Source organism: Gorilla gorilla, chromosome 4 (genome assembly GCF_029281585.2).
Source record: "Gorilla gorilla gorilla isolate KB3781 chromosome 4, NHGRI_mGorGor1-v2.1_pri, whole genome shotgun sequence".
NCBI lineage: Eukaryota > Metazoa > Chordata > Mammalia > Primates > Hominidae > Gorilla > Gorilla gorilla.
Window position 1 is genome coordinate 16277311 of NC_073228.2, and position 18307 is coordinate 16295617.

At 49.2% G+C, this 18307-nt stretch overlaps 1 protein-coding gene across 7 annotated transcripts in view; it reads right to left on the bottom strand.

The window, feature by feature from the left end:
* SAP30BP (SAP30 binding protein) overlaps positions 1-18307 on the bottom strand; it is a 40836-nt gene that overhangs the window by 11499 nt on the left and 11030 nt on the right. For 4 of the 7 annotated variants that reach the window (XM_004041024.5, XM_055388921.2, XM_063706093.1 and 1 more), the window contains one exon: positions 3089-3131. In XM_004041024.5, the coding sequence (XP_004041072.1) occupies positions 3089-3131 (43 nt within the window). Of the gene's footprint in view, positions 1-3088; positions 3132-4267; positions 4458-5793; positions 5896-18307 lie in introns of those variants that run through there. The other 3 variants (XR_002006017.4, XM_019027278.4, XM_055388922.2) reach the window with 2 other exon arrangements.

The window sequence follows — 18307 nt, forward strand, 5'->3', positions numbered from 1 at the left end:
TTTTTTTTTAATTGAGATGGAGTCTTGCTATGTCGCCCAGACTGGAGTGCAATGGTGTTATCTCGGCTCACTGCAACCTCCGCCTGCCGGGTTCAAGCAGTTCTCTTGCCTCAGCCTCCCGGGTAGCTGGGACTATAGGCACGTACCACCATGCCTGGCTTTTTTTTTTTTTTTTTTTTTTGTATTTTTAGTAGAAATGGGGTTTCACCACGCTGGCCAGGCTGCTCTTGAACTCCCAACCTCGTGATCTGCCCGCCTCAGCCTCCCAAAGTGCTGGGATGACAGGCATGAGCCACTGCGACCAGCTGAGCCCCACATTTCTTGTAAGCAGACAGAGCCTCAAGCCATGTCCCCAGGACATGTGTAAAGCAACGTGTCCACAGTCTCTTGGAAGCAGCGCCGGGTCTGTGGCTGCTGCCTGGGTCTGACGGGTGCGTTCTCAGAGGCAGCCGCACTTAGGACTTGAGAAGCCAGCTGTCAGCGTGACTTGCCCTGGTGCGTGCCCAAGTCAGAAAACACCCAGAGTACCCACAGCTGCCAGGGAGGGATCTGTGCAGGAATAGCTAGTTGGACGGGCTTATGGGATGGCAGAGAGTGAGCGAGCTGGGGGGCCCCAGGGGACAGTGGAGTATCTCCAGCTCCTGAGTGACAGAGAGAACCCACGTGCACTGCCACACCAGCACCACTGTTCCAGGCTCAGCCGTGGGCATCGGCGAGGCCCTGGAGGGCACAGACAGGGTGTGCACGCTCGGCTCTGTCAAGGGGCTGCAGTGCTGCAGACGCCTGTGGTTTGGCTTCTCTGCTCTCCTGCTTGTTCTCTAAAAGCTGGGGCTGTCTACATGCATGGACACACTTCCCATACCTGGTAAGCAACCTGAGTCCTGACACCAGAGTGGACAAAAACTTAGGTAGAGGGGCTGACAGGCACTGCATCATGAATGGAAGCCACTGTCCTTCAACTAATTACGTCTTCAGTCAGAGGAACTAAACTAGCTACTCGTCAATGAGGAATGGTGAGTAATCAAAACGATGCCGCTTAAAGATCCATTTGTGTCCTCATGGGTCAATCAGTAAACAAACTGTGGCGTATCCCTACAGTGAAATATTACTTGGCTACAAAAAGAAACTCTGGACATGCCCAACTACATGGATGAGTCTCGCAAGCACCGTGCTGAGTGAAAGAAGCCAGACAAAAACGCTAGTTCCCTTTCTATCCCTGGTTCTCAACTGGGGGTGATTCTGCCCCAAGGGGACATTTGGCAATGTCTGGAGACATTGATCATTGTCACATCTGGGGAAGGGAGAGTGCCTCTGGCATGTAGTGGGTAGAGACCAAGGACACTGCTAAACACCCTGCAAAGCACAGGACAGCCCCACAACAAAGACTCATCCAGCCCTAAGTGTCAGTAGGGCCAGAGTGGGGAGATCCTGATTTATAGGAAATTCTAAAAAAGGCAAAGCTATAGTGAGGAGACTGTAGATCACAGCTTGCCTGAGGCTGAGGGAAGGAATCACCTGTAACACGGTCGGGGCACAAGGGAACATTTCGGAGTGATGGGTGCATTCTGTATCACAATTGTGGTGGGGCTAACACAACTATACATATTTGTCAAAATTCATAAAATGGCACACTTAAAATTGGCAAGTCTTACTCTATGTAAATTATACCTCAATAAAGCTATTTCCAAAAAGTGGCACAGGGAGAAAAAGTGACAAGTTGGCTCTGGAAGTGACTGGGGGCTGAGATGGCTGATGCCCACACACATTCCACTGCCTGCCCAGCACTACTAGCAAGAGCAAGGGCATCTCTGTGTCGGCACGTGACAGGCTGCTCTCTGATCCCCGGCCGTGTAGTTTCTCACAGTAAACAGCAGGGTCGGCTCGGGTGATGGCGGGGATAAGAGGCCAAGGCTCCCGTCCACGCCCGACCCGTGGATCGCCCCCTTAGGGCAGGCCATCGGCTTCCCAGCAGATGCGCACTCTGCTTCCTCTGCCCTCAAAGCCAAATGTTGCACCCCTAAGGCACCAATTTCGAAAGAACAAACTCTAGGTTTTAGGAAAATCCTGGTTTTTATAGGATTTGAAAGACTGAAACTCCATCAGAGAAGCCAGGGATTAAGGCCCTCCTGCTGAGGGTCTAGGCTGCTCAGCGTTACCGTGTTCCCACCCAATCCTTCTTCAAAAGACAAATAGAATGAACGATTCCTAGCTCCTTTAGTTCTGGAAAGGAAGAACAGGCTCTGCAGCAGAACTCCCAGCAGAAAGGCCCTACTGGGAGGAAGCCTGGGTGGGAAGGACTGACTACTGGGGCAGCTCTTCCAGGTGGTCCCTGGGCTCAGAACCCCCAGGGCTGGAGTCAGTGAGCCACCGAGGCAAGACCGCAGGAGGCAGAAGCCTGTTTGTGAAGATCAGCAGGACGGACAGGAGAGCCGGTAATGGCTGCCACAGAGAGTGAGGGCCAACCCCACCAAGAGCTCTGACTCAGATGCCGGGAACTGCCCCCCGGTCGGGCTTTGGGAGCCACGTGAAAGGACCTGGGGGGCTTTCTAAAAGGATTAAAAGGCTGGGGCTAGCACAGGACTTGGATGATGTGTGCTGTTTTCCAGAAACATAGTGTCCCTGCTCCTCCCAAATCACAAAGAGCCCCAGACTCCAGGGCTGTGAGGCATGTTCCTGCCTGGGGACAGAGCAAAGTGCCAGTAGAGGCCACATGCTGACTCCCTGAGCGGCATGCATATGCCAGCAGAGAGGGGGAGGAGGGGTCGCAAAGACAGAGGACAAGCCCAGGGCACTAGGGGAAGCAGAGACCAAGACACGCTCCCAGCTGAGGGGCCCCGAATTCCCTCTTGACAGCGCTGGCAACCGACCAAAGCCCATTAAAACACACCACAAATATGATTTCCAAAGAAGAACTGTTCCCTGGACGTCTCACCCGGGCATCCTAGGAAATGCCAAAGCCCTGAGAGGGAGCCAAAGGGACAACGGTGCACACAGCAGACAGAAGCCCTGTGGGACGGCAGGCCTGGCATGGCTGGAAGCCAGGCTGCTAGGGGCAAGGCTGAGAAACATGCCCCCAGGAAATACTCACCCACGAGTTCCTGGGGGTCTCGCTTTTCTGCTTCTGTATTATCCTGCAAAAGAGAAACAAATACGAGGAGGTAAGACTGGGGCTCCTGAGCCAGCTACTCTCCACTGAGACCACTCAGGATTTTTAAGGAAGGAGAAAAAGTAAAAGCACTGCCAGGAACACTAAGGGTAAGCTGATGCTTCAGGGGCCTCTGGCACCCCCGAGCCTCCGAACCCTCTTCTTCCAGCATCGCAGCAGCCGGATGCTCGAGCCCCACGCCGGTCTCTCCTCCACGCATTTTCAGTGACCAAACCCACCATCGCTGAGGAGAACACAAGCCAGCAAGCCTGCTGCGGCCACCTGGGCAACGTATACCCTGCCTGTTGCTCTCCCCTGGGTCTGAGGAAGCTTGCCTGAATGGAGTGCAGAGCTCAAGGGCCCGGCCAGCCCAGACATCACCTCTACCGCTGGTACCAAGGAAGCAAGAGGTGACTGCTTTGTAACAGCAGACTCCCAAGATGAAAATGCAGACTAGCTCCTCCCAAGATACTCTTCCTATTTTTAGTTCAAAGAAGGGAGGCTTCATCATGAGGATGAAGGGGCAGCTCATGGAACCTCAGAGCAAGCATGCAGCGAACCTTTAATAAGCGGCAGAATGGGGATCCCAGAGAGGCCCCAGGCTCAAGGAAGTCTCTCTCTGGCTCTCAGCTCCCTTTACACTGGCTTTATACTCCCTCCAAAGAAAAGCTTCCTCCAATCCCTAATGCAAACAGTGTCCCATGACAGCTACATCCACATGTCCTGCAGAAACCTGAGAGCAAAGGCTTCTTAGATGTTTTCTGGATTTCACTGTTCCGTAGTAAATGTTTCATCTAAACCAAAATCAACGCTGAGAAAGCCACGGTCCAAGCCCTCCGTCACAAGTCTTCCCTTGCCTCCATTGTCTCAAGTGTAAAATGGCAAGAACACACCTGTTTCCCCCATTTCTGGGTTGCTGACACCCAGCCCCTCAAAGCCAGTTAGATCAACAATCTCAAGGGCCATACGTGCTAATCATCAAAACAGCAGAGGCAGAGTTCACAGAAAGTTGCTGGACGCCATGTCTTTTCCCGCTGATGAGTGAGGGAGGAGATGAGACAGGAAGACCCTGCAACAAGACCTTTTCGAGGACAGGTGCAGAGCTCCGCAGGCTCCACTTACACAGACATGGCACACCACGCCACGGCTCCAAAAGGAAGGTGCCAGGAAGGCCACCCAGTTCCCCACACTGAGCCTAGACTCACTCTTAGCCCCCTTTCCAGAAAGTCCCTCCTGATGCTGGGACGGGCCAAATTCCCCATTCCTCAGAACACTGCAGCTATTCATTCAACCTGGCAGGGCACCACGTCCAGGCCAGGCTGCTTAGCAACCCATCTCTTCGAGCCACTGCCCCCTGCCAATCAGGTGGGCAAAGAGGAGGCTGGGAGCAGGCAGGGAGGCGCGCCTGGAGGACTGCCACACCTACTTCAGGTTGCAGTCATACATCAGCGGCTCTACAGAGACTGCCGCAGTCATAAATCAGCAGCCCTATAGAGACTGCCAGTCTCTCAGGGGACCAACAATCCCTTTGTAGCAGTGACTCTCAGGAAACCAGTGTTCAAGAGTGTTAGTAACAATACATGGGACTGTAAAATGCCCTCACATTTTCCCTCTAGAGAACAGCTTTCTGGGTGCTGATTGTAGGAAAACATCAGCTCCTCCCTCACCCGCCAGCTGGCTGATCATACAGGGACTGACCATTCGTTAACTCTCCCTCCAGCCCCCACTCACCCTTCCCCAAGGCTCCGGACCATACCACACCCACCCCTTCTCATGGACTGAACTGCAGAGGCCCAATCCCCACACGAGGAGTCTACCATGTCTACCCCAAAGCCACAGGAAGTTAGTCACCAAACATGCAATGGCTCTTCAAAGGGAAACACACTTGCCACTTCAGGGGCTCCTTAGGTAAAGTAAGAGGCCAGGAGCCTCCCCGTGGCTTCTTGTGGCTTTTGTGACCCTGGAGATGGAAAGGAGTGTGGGGTGTGTGTGCTGCCAGGCTCAGCTGAGGTTGTTGAGTCATGTCTCTGGAAGAAAAGAGATGATGGGGCAAAATCACAGGAAGTATTTTATCCCTTTATTTTATTTTTTTCCTTTAGGTTGGCTCTTCAGTTCCCCCTAAATTATTCCTTCTACGCCTAAGAAATAAATAAACTGGGTAGTTGGGTTCCAATTTGCCAACTAGTCTGGTCTTTGCTTTTCTACCCTCTTAGTACAAAAAAAGGGCATGGCATGCCCAGAGTACACCCTCAACTCGCAACAAGAGGACTCTCATTCAGTCCTGAACCTGAGGCCCAGAAACAAGGCCCACCCAACTTCCCAGCAGCAGAATCCAGCTCCATGGGCCTTCCCACCCTCAGTGCCTCTGAACAAAGTACTGACCGATGGACCACAGACCCAACTCCAAGTTCAAGAAGATTCTCCTGCCTTACGAGGACCCATTAAACCAAATGCATGAAGTAGCCTGGCCAGCTCAGAAGCCATATAAGCGTGCACGCTCAGGAGGAGGCCAGCGCTGCTGCACTAGGGTCTCCTAAGAAGACTGTGGAGTCTGTGTTGGTTCAGATTCCCACTGGTGTCATAGGCACCCTTGGGACCTACAAGGCTCTGGAGAATCAAGCTGGGAATCTGCCTCCTGCTGGCTATACCTTGTCATGTTTAGAATGTGATTCTTCTGCCCTCTGAGTCCAACAAGCTGGGCCATGAGCTTGCTGAGCCCTGGGTGCCTCTGTCACTGTGCCGAGCTTCTCCTGAAGAAGAAAGACAACAACCTAAGTTCTCTGGATCCTAAAGTGCTCGCTTGGTCAGGTGCAGTGGCTCACGCCTGTAATCCCAGCACTTTGAGAGGCTGAGGTGGGCCTGACTGCTTGAGTCCAGGAGTTTGAGACCAGCTTGTAGTCCTAGCTACTTGGGAGGCTGAGGAGAGATCACCTGAGTCTGGGAGGTCAAAGCTGCAGTGAGCTATGATCATGCCACTGCACTCCAGCCTGGGTGACACAGGGAGACCCTGAAATACCCCAGAGCTGCTTTTTAGTACCATTTACACACAACCATCCACTGAATCAAGTTTCATCCAATAAAAGTGACCTCTATTCAAACAGTAATGATATGCCTCTATAACGACCTCCACCACAGGGAGGACAGGCCTAAAGAGATGCCCTCTTACCAGTCATGTCTCAGATAGGAGGTATTTAGTATGAAAAATGGACCAAGCACCCATGACAGTTATCATGGAAGCCAGCCATGTGTCAGAAAAAACATGTGATGAACGATTTATTTTATAATTTAAAAAAAAAGTATTTTATTTTAGATTTGGTGGTATATGTGCAGGTCTGTTACATGGATATACTGTGTAATGATAAGTAAGGTTTGGGCTCCCAGTGTACCCATCACCCAGAAAGTGAACATTGTACCCGGTAGGTAATTTTTCAATCCTCACCTCCCTCCCATTGAAATCTTTTAATTGATAGAAGTCACCTCTCTCCCACTGAAATATTTTAAATGACAGAATTAAGGAGACGGAAGAAAGGCTCGATTATTAAACTGCCAGTCGTTCAAGGCACTGGTGTTATACCACCTGCTCTGGGGGAGATTCTCACTATGCCCTTAAAGAGCCAGGAAGCGGAAAGAAGGGCTGTGAGGATACAAGCAAAAAGCAACAAGAAAGCACTGTTCATCTCTTCCCCGCCAGCAGCGTTTTGAAATGCACAGGAAAACACCTGTCTTGACTCGTATGAATCCACCCACTGGCCTTCAGGTAGAAATTCTCAGTTGGTTAAAGTAATGAGCTCATCCTGGATGTCTAGTCACCAGGCATCTGTCTACATTAGCCAGAGGGCATAGAACCCGCAGCCCAGAGACATGAGCAACAACACACAGCCAGAACAGGCTGAGGGCTTTTCACCCAGTTCCTAAGGAAGGTGAAAACAAAGCGCCTCACCTAGGAAAGGAAGGCTGTTCCTGGGAGAAAAGACTAGGCCCACCTCTTCAGCCCCCTCATTCAATTCCAATCAAGACACAAGGAAAAACAGGCTGGGCGCGTTGGGAGGCTGAGGTGGGCAGATCACTTGAGGCCAGGAGTTTGGGACCAGCCTGGACAACATGGTAAAACCTCCTCTCCACTAAAAATACAAAAATTAGCTGGGCATGGTGGTGCATGCCTGTAATCCCAGCTACTTGAGAGGTGGAGGTTGCAGTGAGCCGAGATTGCGCCACTGCACTCCAGCCTGAAAGGGCAAGATTGTCTCCAAAAAAAAAAAAAAAAGATACAAGGAAAAACGAAAAGACAAAAACAAAAGCCAAGTTAGAAAACAGAAAGGAGGAAAGAAGAAGTATGGTTTAAACGCTGAGCTGGTGGAGGACACCAATCAGAGCCGAGGTCTCCTCCTCTGCCTGCACCCCTCATCCACCCAGACCCCACCTGAGACTAAAGGCGCAACAACCAGAGCAGGAGGCGGCTGCGGCACACTGGGGGCTGTCCCTGGAGAAGAATAGTGATCTCAACCTGCCAATTTGGTTTCTTAACCAACTGTGACTGAGACTTGGAAGATGCAACTGTAGGTCAGTGGCAGGGGCCCGGTTCTCAAGAATTACAGAACATGGAATATGGTTCCTCCTGCAGAGAATACAAAAGTCCAGCCACTGATGAAGCTGACTGGAGCGCAGGAAGAAGTAACAACAATATAGACCCACGAAACTGGACAAGCTGCCATTTGAGCTGGGAGGATTTACTCAGCAGAGAAGTACCAAGTCCTGAGTAAGAGAATGGAGGTTTATTTACAGCCAACAATGCTTCCTCAATCCTTCCTGGAACCGGCCCCACAAAGCTCCAGTGTCAAACTTGAGTTCCACAAAGGCAGCCGCCAGCATCTAGATCCCGCCAAATCTAAACGTCATGTTTTCTTTCCAGCTTCGGGAGCAGTGGGCACAGAGAAAGCACTCTGAACAGGGGCACAGGGCAGCCAGCCCCGAGGCCACGGGCAAGAATGCTACAGACTGGGGGTTTCCTGTTGGGCAATGTAATCTTGCATCTTACAAGTACATGGCAGCTAGGGAGGCAGATTAGTAAAATGACTCCTTTCAAACCTTTATTCTCTCAGACCTGGGACAGCCCATGGCCTGATGAGATCTCACTTCACGAGCACAATAGCTCCTTAAAAACAGATCCTCACTGTGGCCCACGAGCCTTGAGGATTCCCTGCTGCCCATTTCAGCCTCTTCCTCCCCTTTCTGCACCCAGGATCTTTGCAACGCCTGCTCCCTGAAATCGCCTTCTCCCCACTCCTGCCTAGAAAGCCCCATGTAGGCCTCAGCCCAGCCCAGGCAAGCCTTCCTCTACCCTCATGCCCACCTGGCCGATGAAGACAAACTACTCTACTCTGTGTACTCACAAAAATCACCATCTCTAACAGTCAGCCCGGTCCACAGAAGGTGCTCAAGCACTGACCTCTCTCTCTCTGTCACACACACACACACACACACACCCACACCCACCAAACACTGTCAGTTTGTCTTCTGTCAAGTTTAGGTTCCACACCTACCTTCAGCTGTTATGTTTTAACTTCAGACTCCCAGCCTGGTCAACTCCACAGTGAGTTTCATGTGTAGATGCACTAGAAATGTCAGACGGACAGGCAGCAGAAGAGCAGCTAACAAAAGGGCTAGGCTTGCAATAAAAGTCTGCCAAGGGGCAGGAGAAGGTGGGGAGGGGACACCAACGCTGAATTACAAAAAAATTTCAAACCCAATTCTTTGTTCATCTTTCTGCATCATCCTTTTTTTTTTTTTTTTTCCTGAGACAGGGTCTCACTCTGTCACACACGCTGGAGTACACTGGCGCAATCATAGCTCATTGCAGCCTTGACCTCCTGGGCTCAAGCAATTCTCTTGCCTCAGCCTCCCAAGTAGCTGGGATTACAGGCATGCACCACCATGGCTGGCTAATTTTTAAATTTTTTGTATAGATGGGGTCTCACTATGTTGCCCAGGCTGGTCTTGAACTCGTAGGCTCAAGCAATCCTCCTGCCACAGCCTCCCAAAATGCTGGGATTACAGGTGTGAGCCACCACATCTGGCCCTGCATCCTCTTTCTGAACACTGGGCCTAATGCTCCTAAATCCTAAGACAAAAAAAATTACTGTATAGTTAATTCATTTATTTTTTCCACAGATAATTTATTGAGCATGTTTTATACACCAAGCAATGGGCCAAGCATTGAGGATAAAATATGAAAACTCAATCTAGGGGAATAAGTTTAGGTATTATGCTAAGCTCTTCAATTAAGAATCTCATTTTTCACAACAGTCCCACGAAACTGTGCTCTTAACCATCAGGCAATACAGCTGCTTCAGAACAACTGCTATGCCATCCTCCAGAAACCCTCTTGTGGGGGCATCGAAGTAATAGTCAAAACAAGGTTTTCTGAGATCAATGTGAGTCACTTCAGGTTGCCAAGAAAGCAACAATGTTGGATTACCTTTATAAAATACCTCCAAGTTCCAGAATAAAATGATGTTGGTTTAACAGAGACATGGTTGGGGGCTAGGAGTGAGAGCTGTCAACAGCTCAGCAAAGCCTCCAAACCCAATGCTGCATGGGAACATCCCACCCCAGAGGCCAGATGCCAGCCACCCCCACTGGAGAGCCCTGGAGAAAGCCCATTGCTAGCACATTTCCTTTAGTTGTATCCTGTTGGCCAGGACTGAGCCACTGCCGTGGGCACACTGCCTGCCTGGGAATGGAAACACTCAATTTATCAGAAAAATGGGCGGAAGTTGGTGAGGCCCTTTGGGACACACTGGGGTTGCCTTTGCTTAGACCACTTGCTGACGTGAAGGCTCTGCTCCCAACCACAGAAGGTTTCTTTTTTTCTTTTTTTTTCCTGAGATGGAGTCCCGCTCTGTTGCCCAGGCTGGAGTGCAGTGGCACAATCTCGGCTCACTGCAAGCTCCGCCTCCAGGGTTCACGCCATTCTCCTTCCTCAGCCTCCAGAGTAGCTGGGACTACAGGCGCCCGCCACCACGCCTGGCTAATTTTTGTATTTTTAGTAGAGACGGGGTTTCACCTTGTTAGCCAGGATGGTCTCGATCTCCTGACCTCATGATCTGCCTGCCTCGGCCTCCCAAAGTGCTGGGATTACAGGCGTGAGCCACCGCGCCCAGCCCCAACCATAGAAGGTTTCTATAGGAATGGGTGAAACAGGAGTTTGCCAAGACTTATTAAGCCGGCTATAGAATTGGCCTTGTAGACTGAAGACAAGGTAGGGAGGAGGAAGGGAAACAGTTTCTCTATTTGAAAAATCTGGCTAAATTTACAAAGCCCACGTGGCTCAGCATGGCTCCTGATGTTGTTACATGGAACATGTTACAACCAACTAGACTTCAATGTAAATGCAGGGAGCTATTTCCAAGGGAGACTTTTGTTATCCGACTATTCCAAGTACAATCTACATTTGATTCAAAACACTTCAAGATTTTTGGTTTCTTGAAAGTTACAGAAGATGGTCAGAGAGGGCCATTCCCTTTTTGTCTTATCCCCAGAGTGTCAGGAACGGGTCTATCTAGGTCCAGAGTTTGCCTCACACCAAGGATCTGAGTCAAGCCCTTGGTGGTGAGGCCAGGACAGGCTTTTTCCCTTCAAGGCTTCCCACAAGAACAGTATCTCTGTGCTTTAGGTTGATATATTTGGGGGGTTGGGGGGAGCCTGGAGACAGACAAGGACAAAAGAGACAGCTTTGTGAGGTTGACAATGCAAGTCTGGAAGGCACACAACTCTACATGGCTACCAAATTACAAAAGCATTCCATCTGAGAGGCTGGCCGACAAGCCGAGGAGTTAGTTACATCAACATCTCAGGCAAATATACTCACAGTCCCTGAAAGTCAGGGTGGCAGAAATGCAAACTGGTCATCATCGACACCAGTAGGAAGGAGACTGAGTTACTTACAGGGCCAAAAAGAAGGCAAGCATCTTTAAAGCACAGCCCGGAAAATATTTACCTAACTCCAAAGTTAGGAATAGAAATGAGCAAAATCCTATCGAACCCAGAAATCACACAGCAGCATTTCAGGAGACATGGATGAAAATACAGAACGAAGGTCGGAAGTGCTGGATCCCTAAGGACAGGCAGTTCTCTGCATCATATAATTTCAAAAAAATGAGTCCCAGATGGAGAAGGAGGGGCCCAGCCACACCTCAGTTAGCAATCCATGGCATCTGGCCTGAAGGGAAGGAGGTATGTTGGGGCTTGCACGGCTGACGGGAGGGTGTACCAGACACGCGGTGGCTTCCTGTGGGCTGTGGAACCACAGGAGTGAGGTGGGGCTTCTGGGAGTCTCAGCTTCAGGTTACTTGGATCAACTGCCATCAAGAAGGCCCCTCTGGCAGTGCAATGGAGCCAAGGAGGGGTCAGAGGGAGAATAATGGTCATTGTTCCCCTTTGCATGAGATCACAACTTCCAACAACTACCAGCGCTTCTACCAGCAGTGTTCAGCTTATGATGTAGTGACGCCTTCCCTGGAAGGTGGCAGGACAAAGCCAAAGCAGGCTTGGATTTCCTTCCCTTGCGACAATTGAAGAGTGACTTTCATGGCCTGCCTGCCTTTCTGACTCCTGCTCAGATCCGGTTACCACCCAGCAGGCCCCTAGAACCCCCAGAACCCTAGACCTCAGGCTGGGGTAGGTTCTCCCCAGCACAGCCACTCCACGAGCTTCTGGAAATTCCATGTCTCCCAGCTGTGCAAGGCAACCCTAGTGTTGTTGAGGAAAAGCCTAAAGAAGACCATCCATCGTGTTGAGCGCAGGGAAGTGCCAAATGCTACATAGGCTTGGGCATTCTCAATAGTTCAAGGCCCACATTACAACTTCCAAGAGAAGGGTGGTGGATGGCTCACAAACCAGCAATGGTCAAGGGCCATTTCCTTCTCTGGTCCTGGGTGAGTCATACTGTAATTCTGTTCCCTTCTAATCAGCACTCAAAAGATTACAGGGTATGGGAGACAGAACACAGGGGCAGGTGGACTAATAAAACAGGATGGAAGGATGAAGCATATACTCTCCCACTCACATAGCATCCCACATGACACCCTAAACGTAGAACCCACTACAAGCTAACCTACACTATTCAAGTCTCACAATAACCCTATGAGGCAGACATTATTATTTCCATTTTGCACATGAGTAAACTGAGGTAAAACACAATGAAGCAGCTTACCCAATAAATGGCAATGTTGAAATTCAAGGCCAAATCTGTTTGGCTCAAAAGCCCAGTTATCCAGTTATTCCCAACTTCCCACCTTCTCCCTCTAGACTAAGAGGCTGCAAAGGGTAGCGGTTTCTAGGAAGCTGTTGGTTCAACCACTGGGTAAGCCAACAGTGAAGACCAAGAAGGAAAAGCACCCCTCCAGGAATGATTCTCTAGCAGGTCAGAGTGAAGCAGGTATTAAAACCCTGGACTTAAAGGAAGACAGCCAGAATTATTATCTTTCAGCTATGACGATCAGGGGAAACAGATCTAGAGTCCATGGGGCCCCAGTGAGTCACATCTGAGTTAACTTGTTTGAAAGGGTTGGTCCTGCAGGCTTAATCACACAAACCGTGGGTGCTACCACCCTGTCCTTAGCCTAGAGACTTCCTGGGGACTCACAGAAAAAATGCTACCAAATCCTGAACTCTACCCAGCTCTTCTCCCTTCCTGGGGGAACAACCATGTGGACTTCCAATAAGAACATGAGCTTAAAGAACGAGTTATTCCTTCTGACCCAAGTAAAGAACATGGCCCATTTCCTGTTCATCAGAGAACTTCATTAGAGGGAAACTGCAGACATAGCATTCAATTATAAAAACCCATTCAGATTTTGCTAGTGTAACGTGCTTATTTCTGGATTTAACTTATATAGCTGAAGAAAATATGAGAATGAGGGAAATGATGTGAAAATCTGTGGGGCTAATGACTGGTGTCACTACTAGAACAAAAGTTGGTAGATCTCAATGGGTTTTTAAAAAAATCTCCATTTGGAATATTTTAAAAATTATTATTATTATTATTTTTTATTTTTATTTTTTACCAAGCACCATGGTTCATGCTTGTAATCCCAGCACTTTGGGAGGCTGAGGCAGGCAGATCATTTGAGGTCAGGAGTCCGAGACCAGCTTGGCCAACATGGTGAAATCCCAGCTCTACTAAAAAAATACAAAAATTGGCCAGGCATGGTGGTGTGCACCTGTAGTCCCAGCTATTGGGGAGGCTGAGACAGGAGAATTGCTTGAACCCCGGGAGGGAGGTTGCAGTGAGCTGAGATCACACCACTGCACTCCAGCCTGGGCGACAGAGTGAGACTCTGTCTCAAAAAAAAAAAAAAAAAAAAAATTCTTACAGCAGCTTTATTGAGATATAACTCATATACCATACACTTCTTCTTTTTTTTTTTTTTGAGACGAAGTCTCACTGTGTCACCAGGCTAGAGTGCAGTGGCGTGAACTCGGCTCACCGCAACTTCCGACTCCCTGGTTCAAGTGATTCTCCTGCCTCAGCCTCCTGAATAGCTGGGATTACAGGCACGTGCCACCATGCCCGGCTAATTTTTGTATTTTTAGTAGAGACGGGGGTTTCACTATGTTGGCCAGGATGGTCTTGATCTCCTGACCTCGTGATTCGCCCACCTTGGCCTCCCAAAGTGCTGGGATTACAGGCATGAGCCACCGCGCCCAGCCTCATATGCCATACAATTCTTCAGTGTTTGTTTTTAACTGTTCATTTGTGTCATATTGCTATTATAATTATACAGTACAGCAACACTGAAAATGTTTATATATAGATAGAGACAAAGCTGGATGCAAAACATATGTTATTATAGGCAAACACAAAAGAAGAATAAAAATGGTTGTATGAGGCCGGGTGCAGTGGCTTGCACCCGTAATCCCAGCTCACGCTTGTAATCCCAGCACTTTGGGAGGCCGAGGCAGGTGTATCACCTGAGGTCAGGAGTTCAAGACCAGCCTGACCAACATGGAGAAACCCATCTCTACTGAAAAATACAAAATTAGCCGGGTGTGGTGGTGCACACCTGTAATCCCAGCTACTCGAGAGGCTGAGGCAGGAGAATCGCTTGAACCAAGGAGGTGGAGATTGCAGTGAGCTGAGATCACACCACTGCACTCCAGCCTGGGCAACAAGAGTGAAACTCCGTCTCAAAAAAAAAAAAAAAATGGTCGTATGGTTAGCATCATGGGATTAGGGGATTTTTTTTTTCCTTTTGCAAAATACTCTTGCTACAATAACTTGACAAAAACAAAAATAAACACAATATAAAAACATTTTATATTTTTATAAAAAAATAACTCTGTCCATTAAAAAAAAAAGTCCAAGCTTAAGCTCTGAGAGCTCAAGTTTGCTCTTTCGTTCTGCAGAGTAATTCTCAGTTGTCAGGGCTCGCCAGCAGCGCATCAACAAAGGCACACAAACAACCTGTTTGCAATGCTGCAAAAGGACTCGGGGCTCCTATCTCATACCACATCACATACCCTCCTAAATATCCTTCAATATCAGGAGGAATGCAACCCTTTGCTGCTTGTTTATGAAAAGCAACAGCATCTTCCTTTCAGATCCCAGAGACTTGGAAGGGCAGCAAATATACCAGGAGCCCAGATGGGAAACACCTGTGCTCTGCAGCAATCCTGCAGAAGCTGCCCGTGTTCTGGGTCTGTGTTCAATAAAAAGAATATAAGATTTCAACCTGCAGTGCTGCCCGCATGCAATTGCTGGCAGGCTCCTCAAAGTTCTTCCTATAATCAGCAGTCAACAACAAATTCCTGGGAGATTAGCCCCTTAGGCAGTTTTCAGATATTTGATTCTGGTACTTCAAAAGATCAGGAGTAATGCAAGGACAGTGGGAAGGAGTTGAGAGGAGAGTGGGTGAGGGAATTACCGAGTCAGTTCTGCCCAATACAAATCCTCGTCTAGACTGTGAGTCAGTAACTCCCGTCAACTGGGAGACCTGGTCTTCTTCAGGATGGGTATGAATAGCCACTGAGGCAGAGAACCACTCACCCGGCTGGGCCTCCAGAGGAGGCTAAGTGAGGACTTGTCAAGGCCCCCACTCTGGAACTCTTAAGACAATCTACTGCCACAGTTCCCAGACTACTACCTGGGGTAACCCAGCAAACTCACAAAGGTGCCACAGGATATTTAACAAAACTGTTACAGGAAACACAGCCTTACTCCACATGTCACATACCACACACACTTACACATATTATTTTTTTAAGCAGCTACTGAATTGTGAGGACAGTAATACTTAGTGTCTGAAGCTAATGACATAAGAAACAGAACCATTCGTTAGGCATTTTTTCTTCTTTTTTTCAGACAGGGTCTTGGTTTGCTGCCCAGGCTGGAGTGCAGTGGTGCAGATCTCGGCTCACAGCAACCTCTGCCTCCCAGGATCAAATGATCCTCCCATCTCAGCCTCCCAAGTAGCTGGGACTACAGGCACACACCACCATGCCTGGCTAACTTTTGTAGTTTCTGTAGAGACGGGTTTCACCATGTTGCCCAGGCTGGTCTCAAACTCCTGTGCTCAAGCAATTCTCCTGCCTCGGGCATCCCCAAGTGCTGGGATTACAGGCGTGAGCTACCACACTCAGCCATTAGGCATTTCTTTTCGTTCCGGAGGTCACTATGCTGCAGGTCTCCATAGTGAAAAACTATGGAGACATGAAGGGCAGTGAGCCGAGAAATCGTGGCGCCTTCTAACCTACAGGATAAGGGCGTATAATCAGACTTAGTTACACTGAAAAGGCCAAGCACTGCTAACGAGTGCATTGTATACTGCGAAAAGCACCTTCATGTACATTCTCTCACGCCGCAGTCACAACCACCTTGCAAAGGGGGTTTCACGGCCCTGACTGCCCAAATGGAGCCGAGTGAAGCTTAAGTTACAGGCCTGTGGTTCCACGGCCAGAGGGAAGCCAGGCCAGGGCACAACCCAGGTCTTCGGATCACAAGTCCACCAGACCAGCTCTAAATTGTTTGTGAGCTCCACATTTTAGTACTACTTTAGGGATCTAAGAATTTTAAAAATGTCTTCTCTTAACTGGGGTTATACACGCCTTTTTAAAAAATGCCAGAACAATTCCCCCCAACCCCCACCTGATGCCACCTCCTTGACCCAGAAGACGGAATTTTGTTTTCACAGATGTGCACTCCTGGGCTGGGAGGATTCTTTTCCTAGATCAGAGCGTGAGATCTAGATCTTTTCCTAGATCAGCACCTCAGGGAGGCCGGCGATCCCAGTCCCTCCCAGTTAGCTGGCAATAGGCTGCTCCATCTTTCTTGCTCCAGGCTCTCAATCCCCATGTTTGTTTTCAAAGGAAGGGTGTGTCAGGGACAGTGAGTGAATGGAAACAGCTTCATCCACAGGAACTGTAGGAGTGGAGAAAAAAATAAACAAGGGAAACCGTCCAGAGCAACCGAGGTAAAAACGTACAAAGGAGAGTGGCGAAAGGGATGCTTGGGTGCCAAAGGTAAACAGGGGGAGGAAGCACTTCAGCCACCAGGCACTCCTTTCCCGGAGTGAGGTGCTGGCCCCAGGACTGTCACGTCTGCTCTTTTTCCAGAACAGCAGTGCCACCTCCTGTTAATTTGCTGCTCACCGAAGAGACAAGATCAGAAACTTGAAGTTAGAGACAAAAAAATAATGGAACATAGGAAACAAAGCTTGTTTCCTATGCAACGCCCAGCCTCCTTCTCAAATCTCCTGTTCACTAGTTTGGGGCAAACTCAGCACCCGCAGAGCCCAATCCCTGCTGCCCCAACCTAAAGGACAGGACCAAGGCTCCCTGCCCAGGTGGGCCAGAGTTAGTTCTTACTCACGCTCCCAAACATGGGACTCTGTGCTCACACGTAACCCCAAACATCAGAGCAATAAAAACCAGGGCAATTCCAGTCTGTGCATATTTTAAAGTCATCAGATAATAAAGTTAGAGAATACTCAACTTTACTTATGTATAATGCCCAAGTCCTTTCCTGGGGGGTTCCCAGGGAACTCCTTGGAGTTTAATCCAACCTCTACCAACAGATTTTATGATGTTGATGACAAGTCGTTTCTTACAACTTGCCTGGAGGCCGGGTGTGGTGGCTCACACCTGTAATCCCAGCACTTTGGGAGGCCGAGGCAGGCGGATCACGAGGTCAGGAGATGGAGACCATCTTGGCTAACACGGTGAAACCCCGTCTCTACTAAAAATACAAAAAATTAGCCAGGTGTGGTGGCGGGCGCCTGTAGTCCCAGGTACTACTCGGGAGGCTGAGGCAGGAGAATGGCGTGAACCTGGGAGGTGGAGCTTGCAGTGAGCCGAGATCGAGCCACTGCACTCCAGCCTGGGCGACAGAGAGAGACTCTGTCAAAAAAAAAAAAAAAAAAAACTTGCCTGAAAAACCTCTAGAAACAGGGAGCTCACTACCTTATGAAACAGCTCAACCCACTTTTGGCCGGAGATCACAAAAGGTCCTTTGTTATGTGAAGGTAAACTTCTGTGGAATTCTGCGCGCGGCTTCAGGTCTGCCTCAGGCTGCCTTAGCCTTTCCCTCAGCAGACCTTCAAACACCAGAGCGCAACCCCGGCTCTTCCCGAGTCTTCTGTCTTCCAGCTCTACCTTTCCCTCAGGTGATGTGCTTTTGAGTCCCCTCACCTTTATGACTGCTCTTCTGAGAGCACTCCAGTTTAAAACGTGGAATCTGCTCTTCCAAAACAGGCCGACAACATGGTATGACCAGCCTGGGAAGTGTGCACAGGTGGAACTGGAAGTGATGGTGAGTTCAGCCAATGCTACTGAACACACACCAGACATACTGAGTCGAGTACAGCCGGCCCTCTGGATCTGTGGTTCTGAATCCATGGCCAGAACTCACCTCCAATTGAATATGTGTGTGTGTGTGTGTGTGTGTGTGTGTGTGTGTGTGTGTGTGTGTGTGTGTGTGTGTTTTAAATTGTGTCTGTGTTGAACATGTCAGACTTTTTTGCCTGTCATTATTCCCTAAACAACACAGTCTAACAACTAGTTACACAGCCATTTATATTGTATCAAGTATCATAAGATGATTTAAAGTATCCAGAAGGATTCCCAAGGCTAAATGCAAATGCTACACCATTTTATATCAGAACCTTG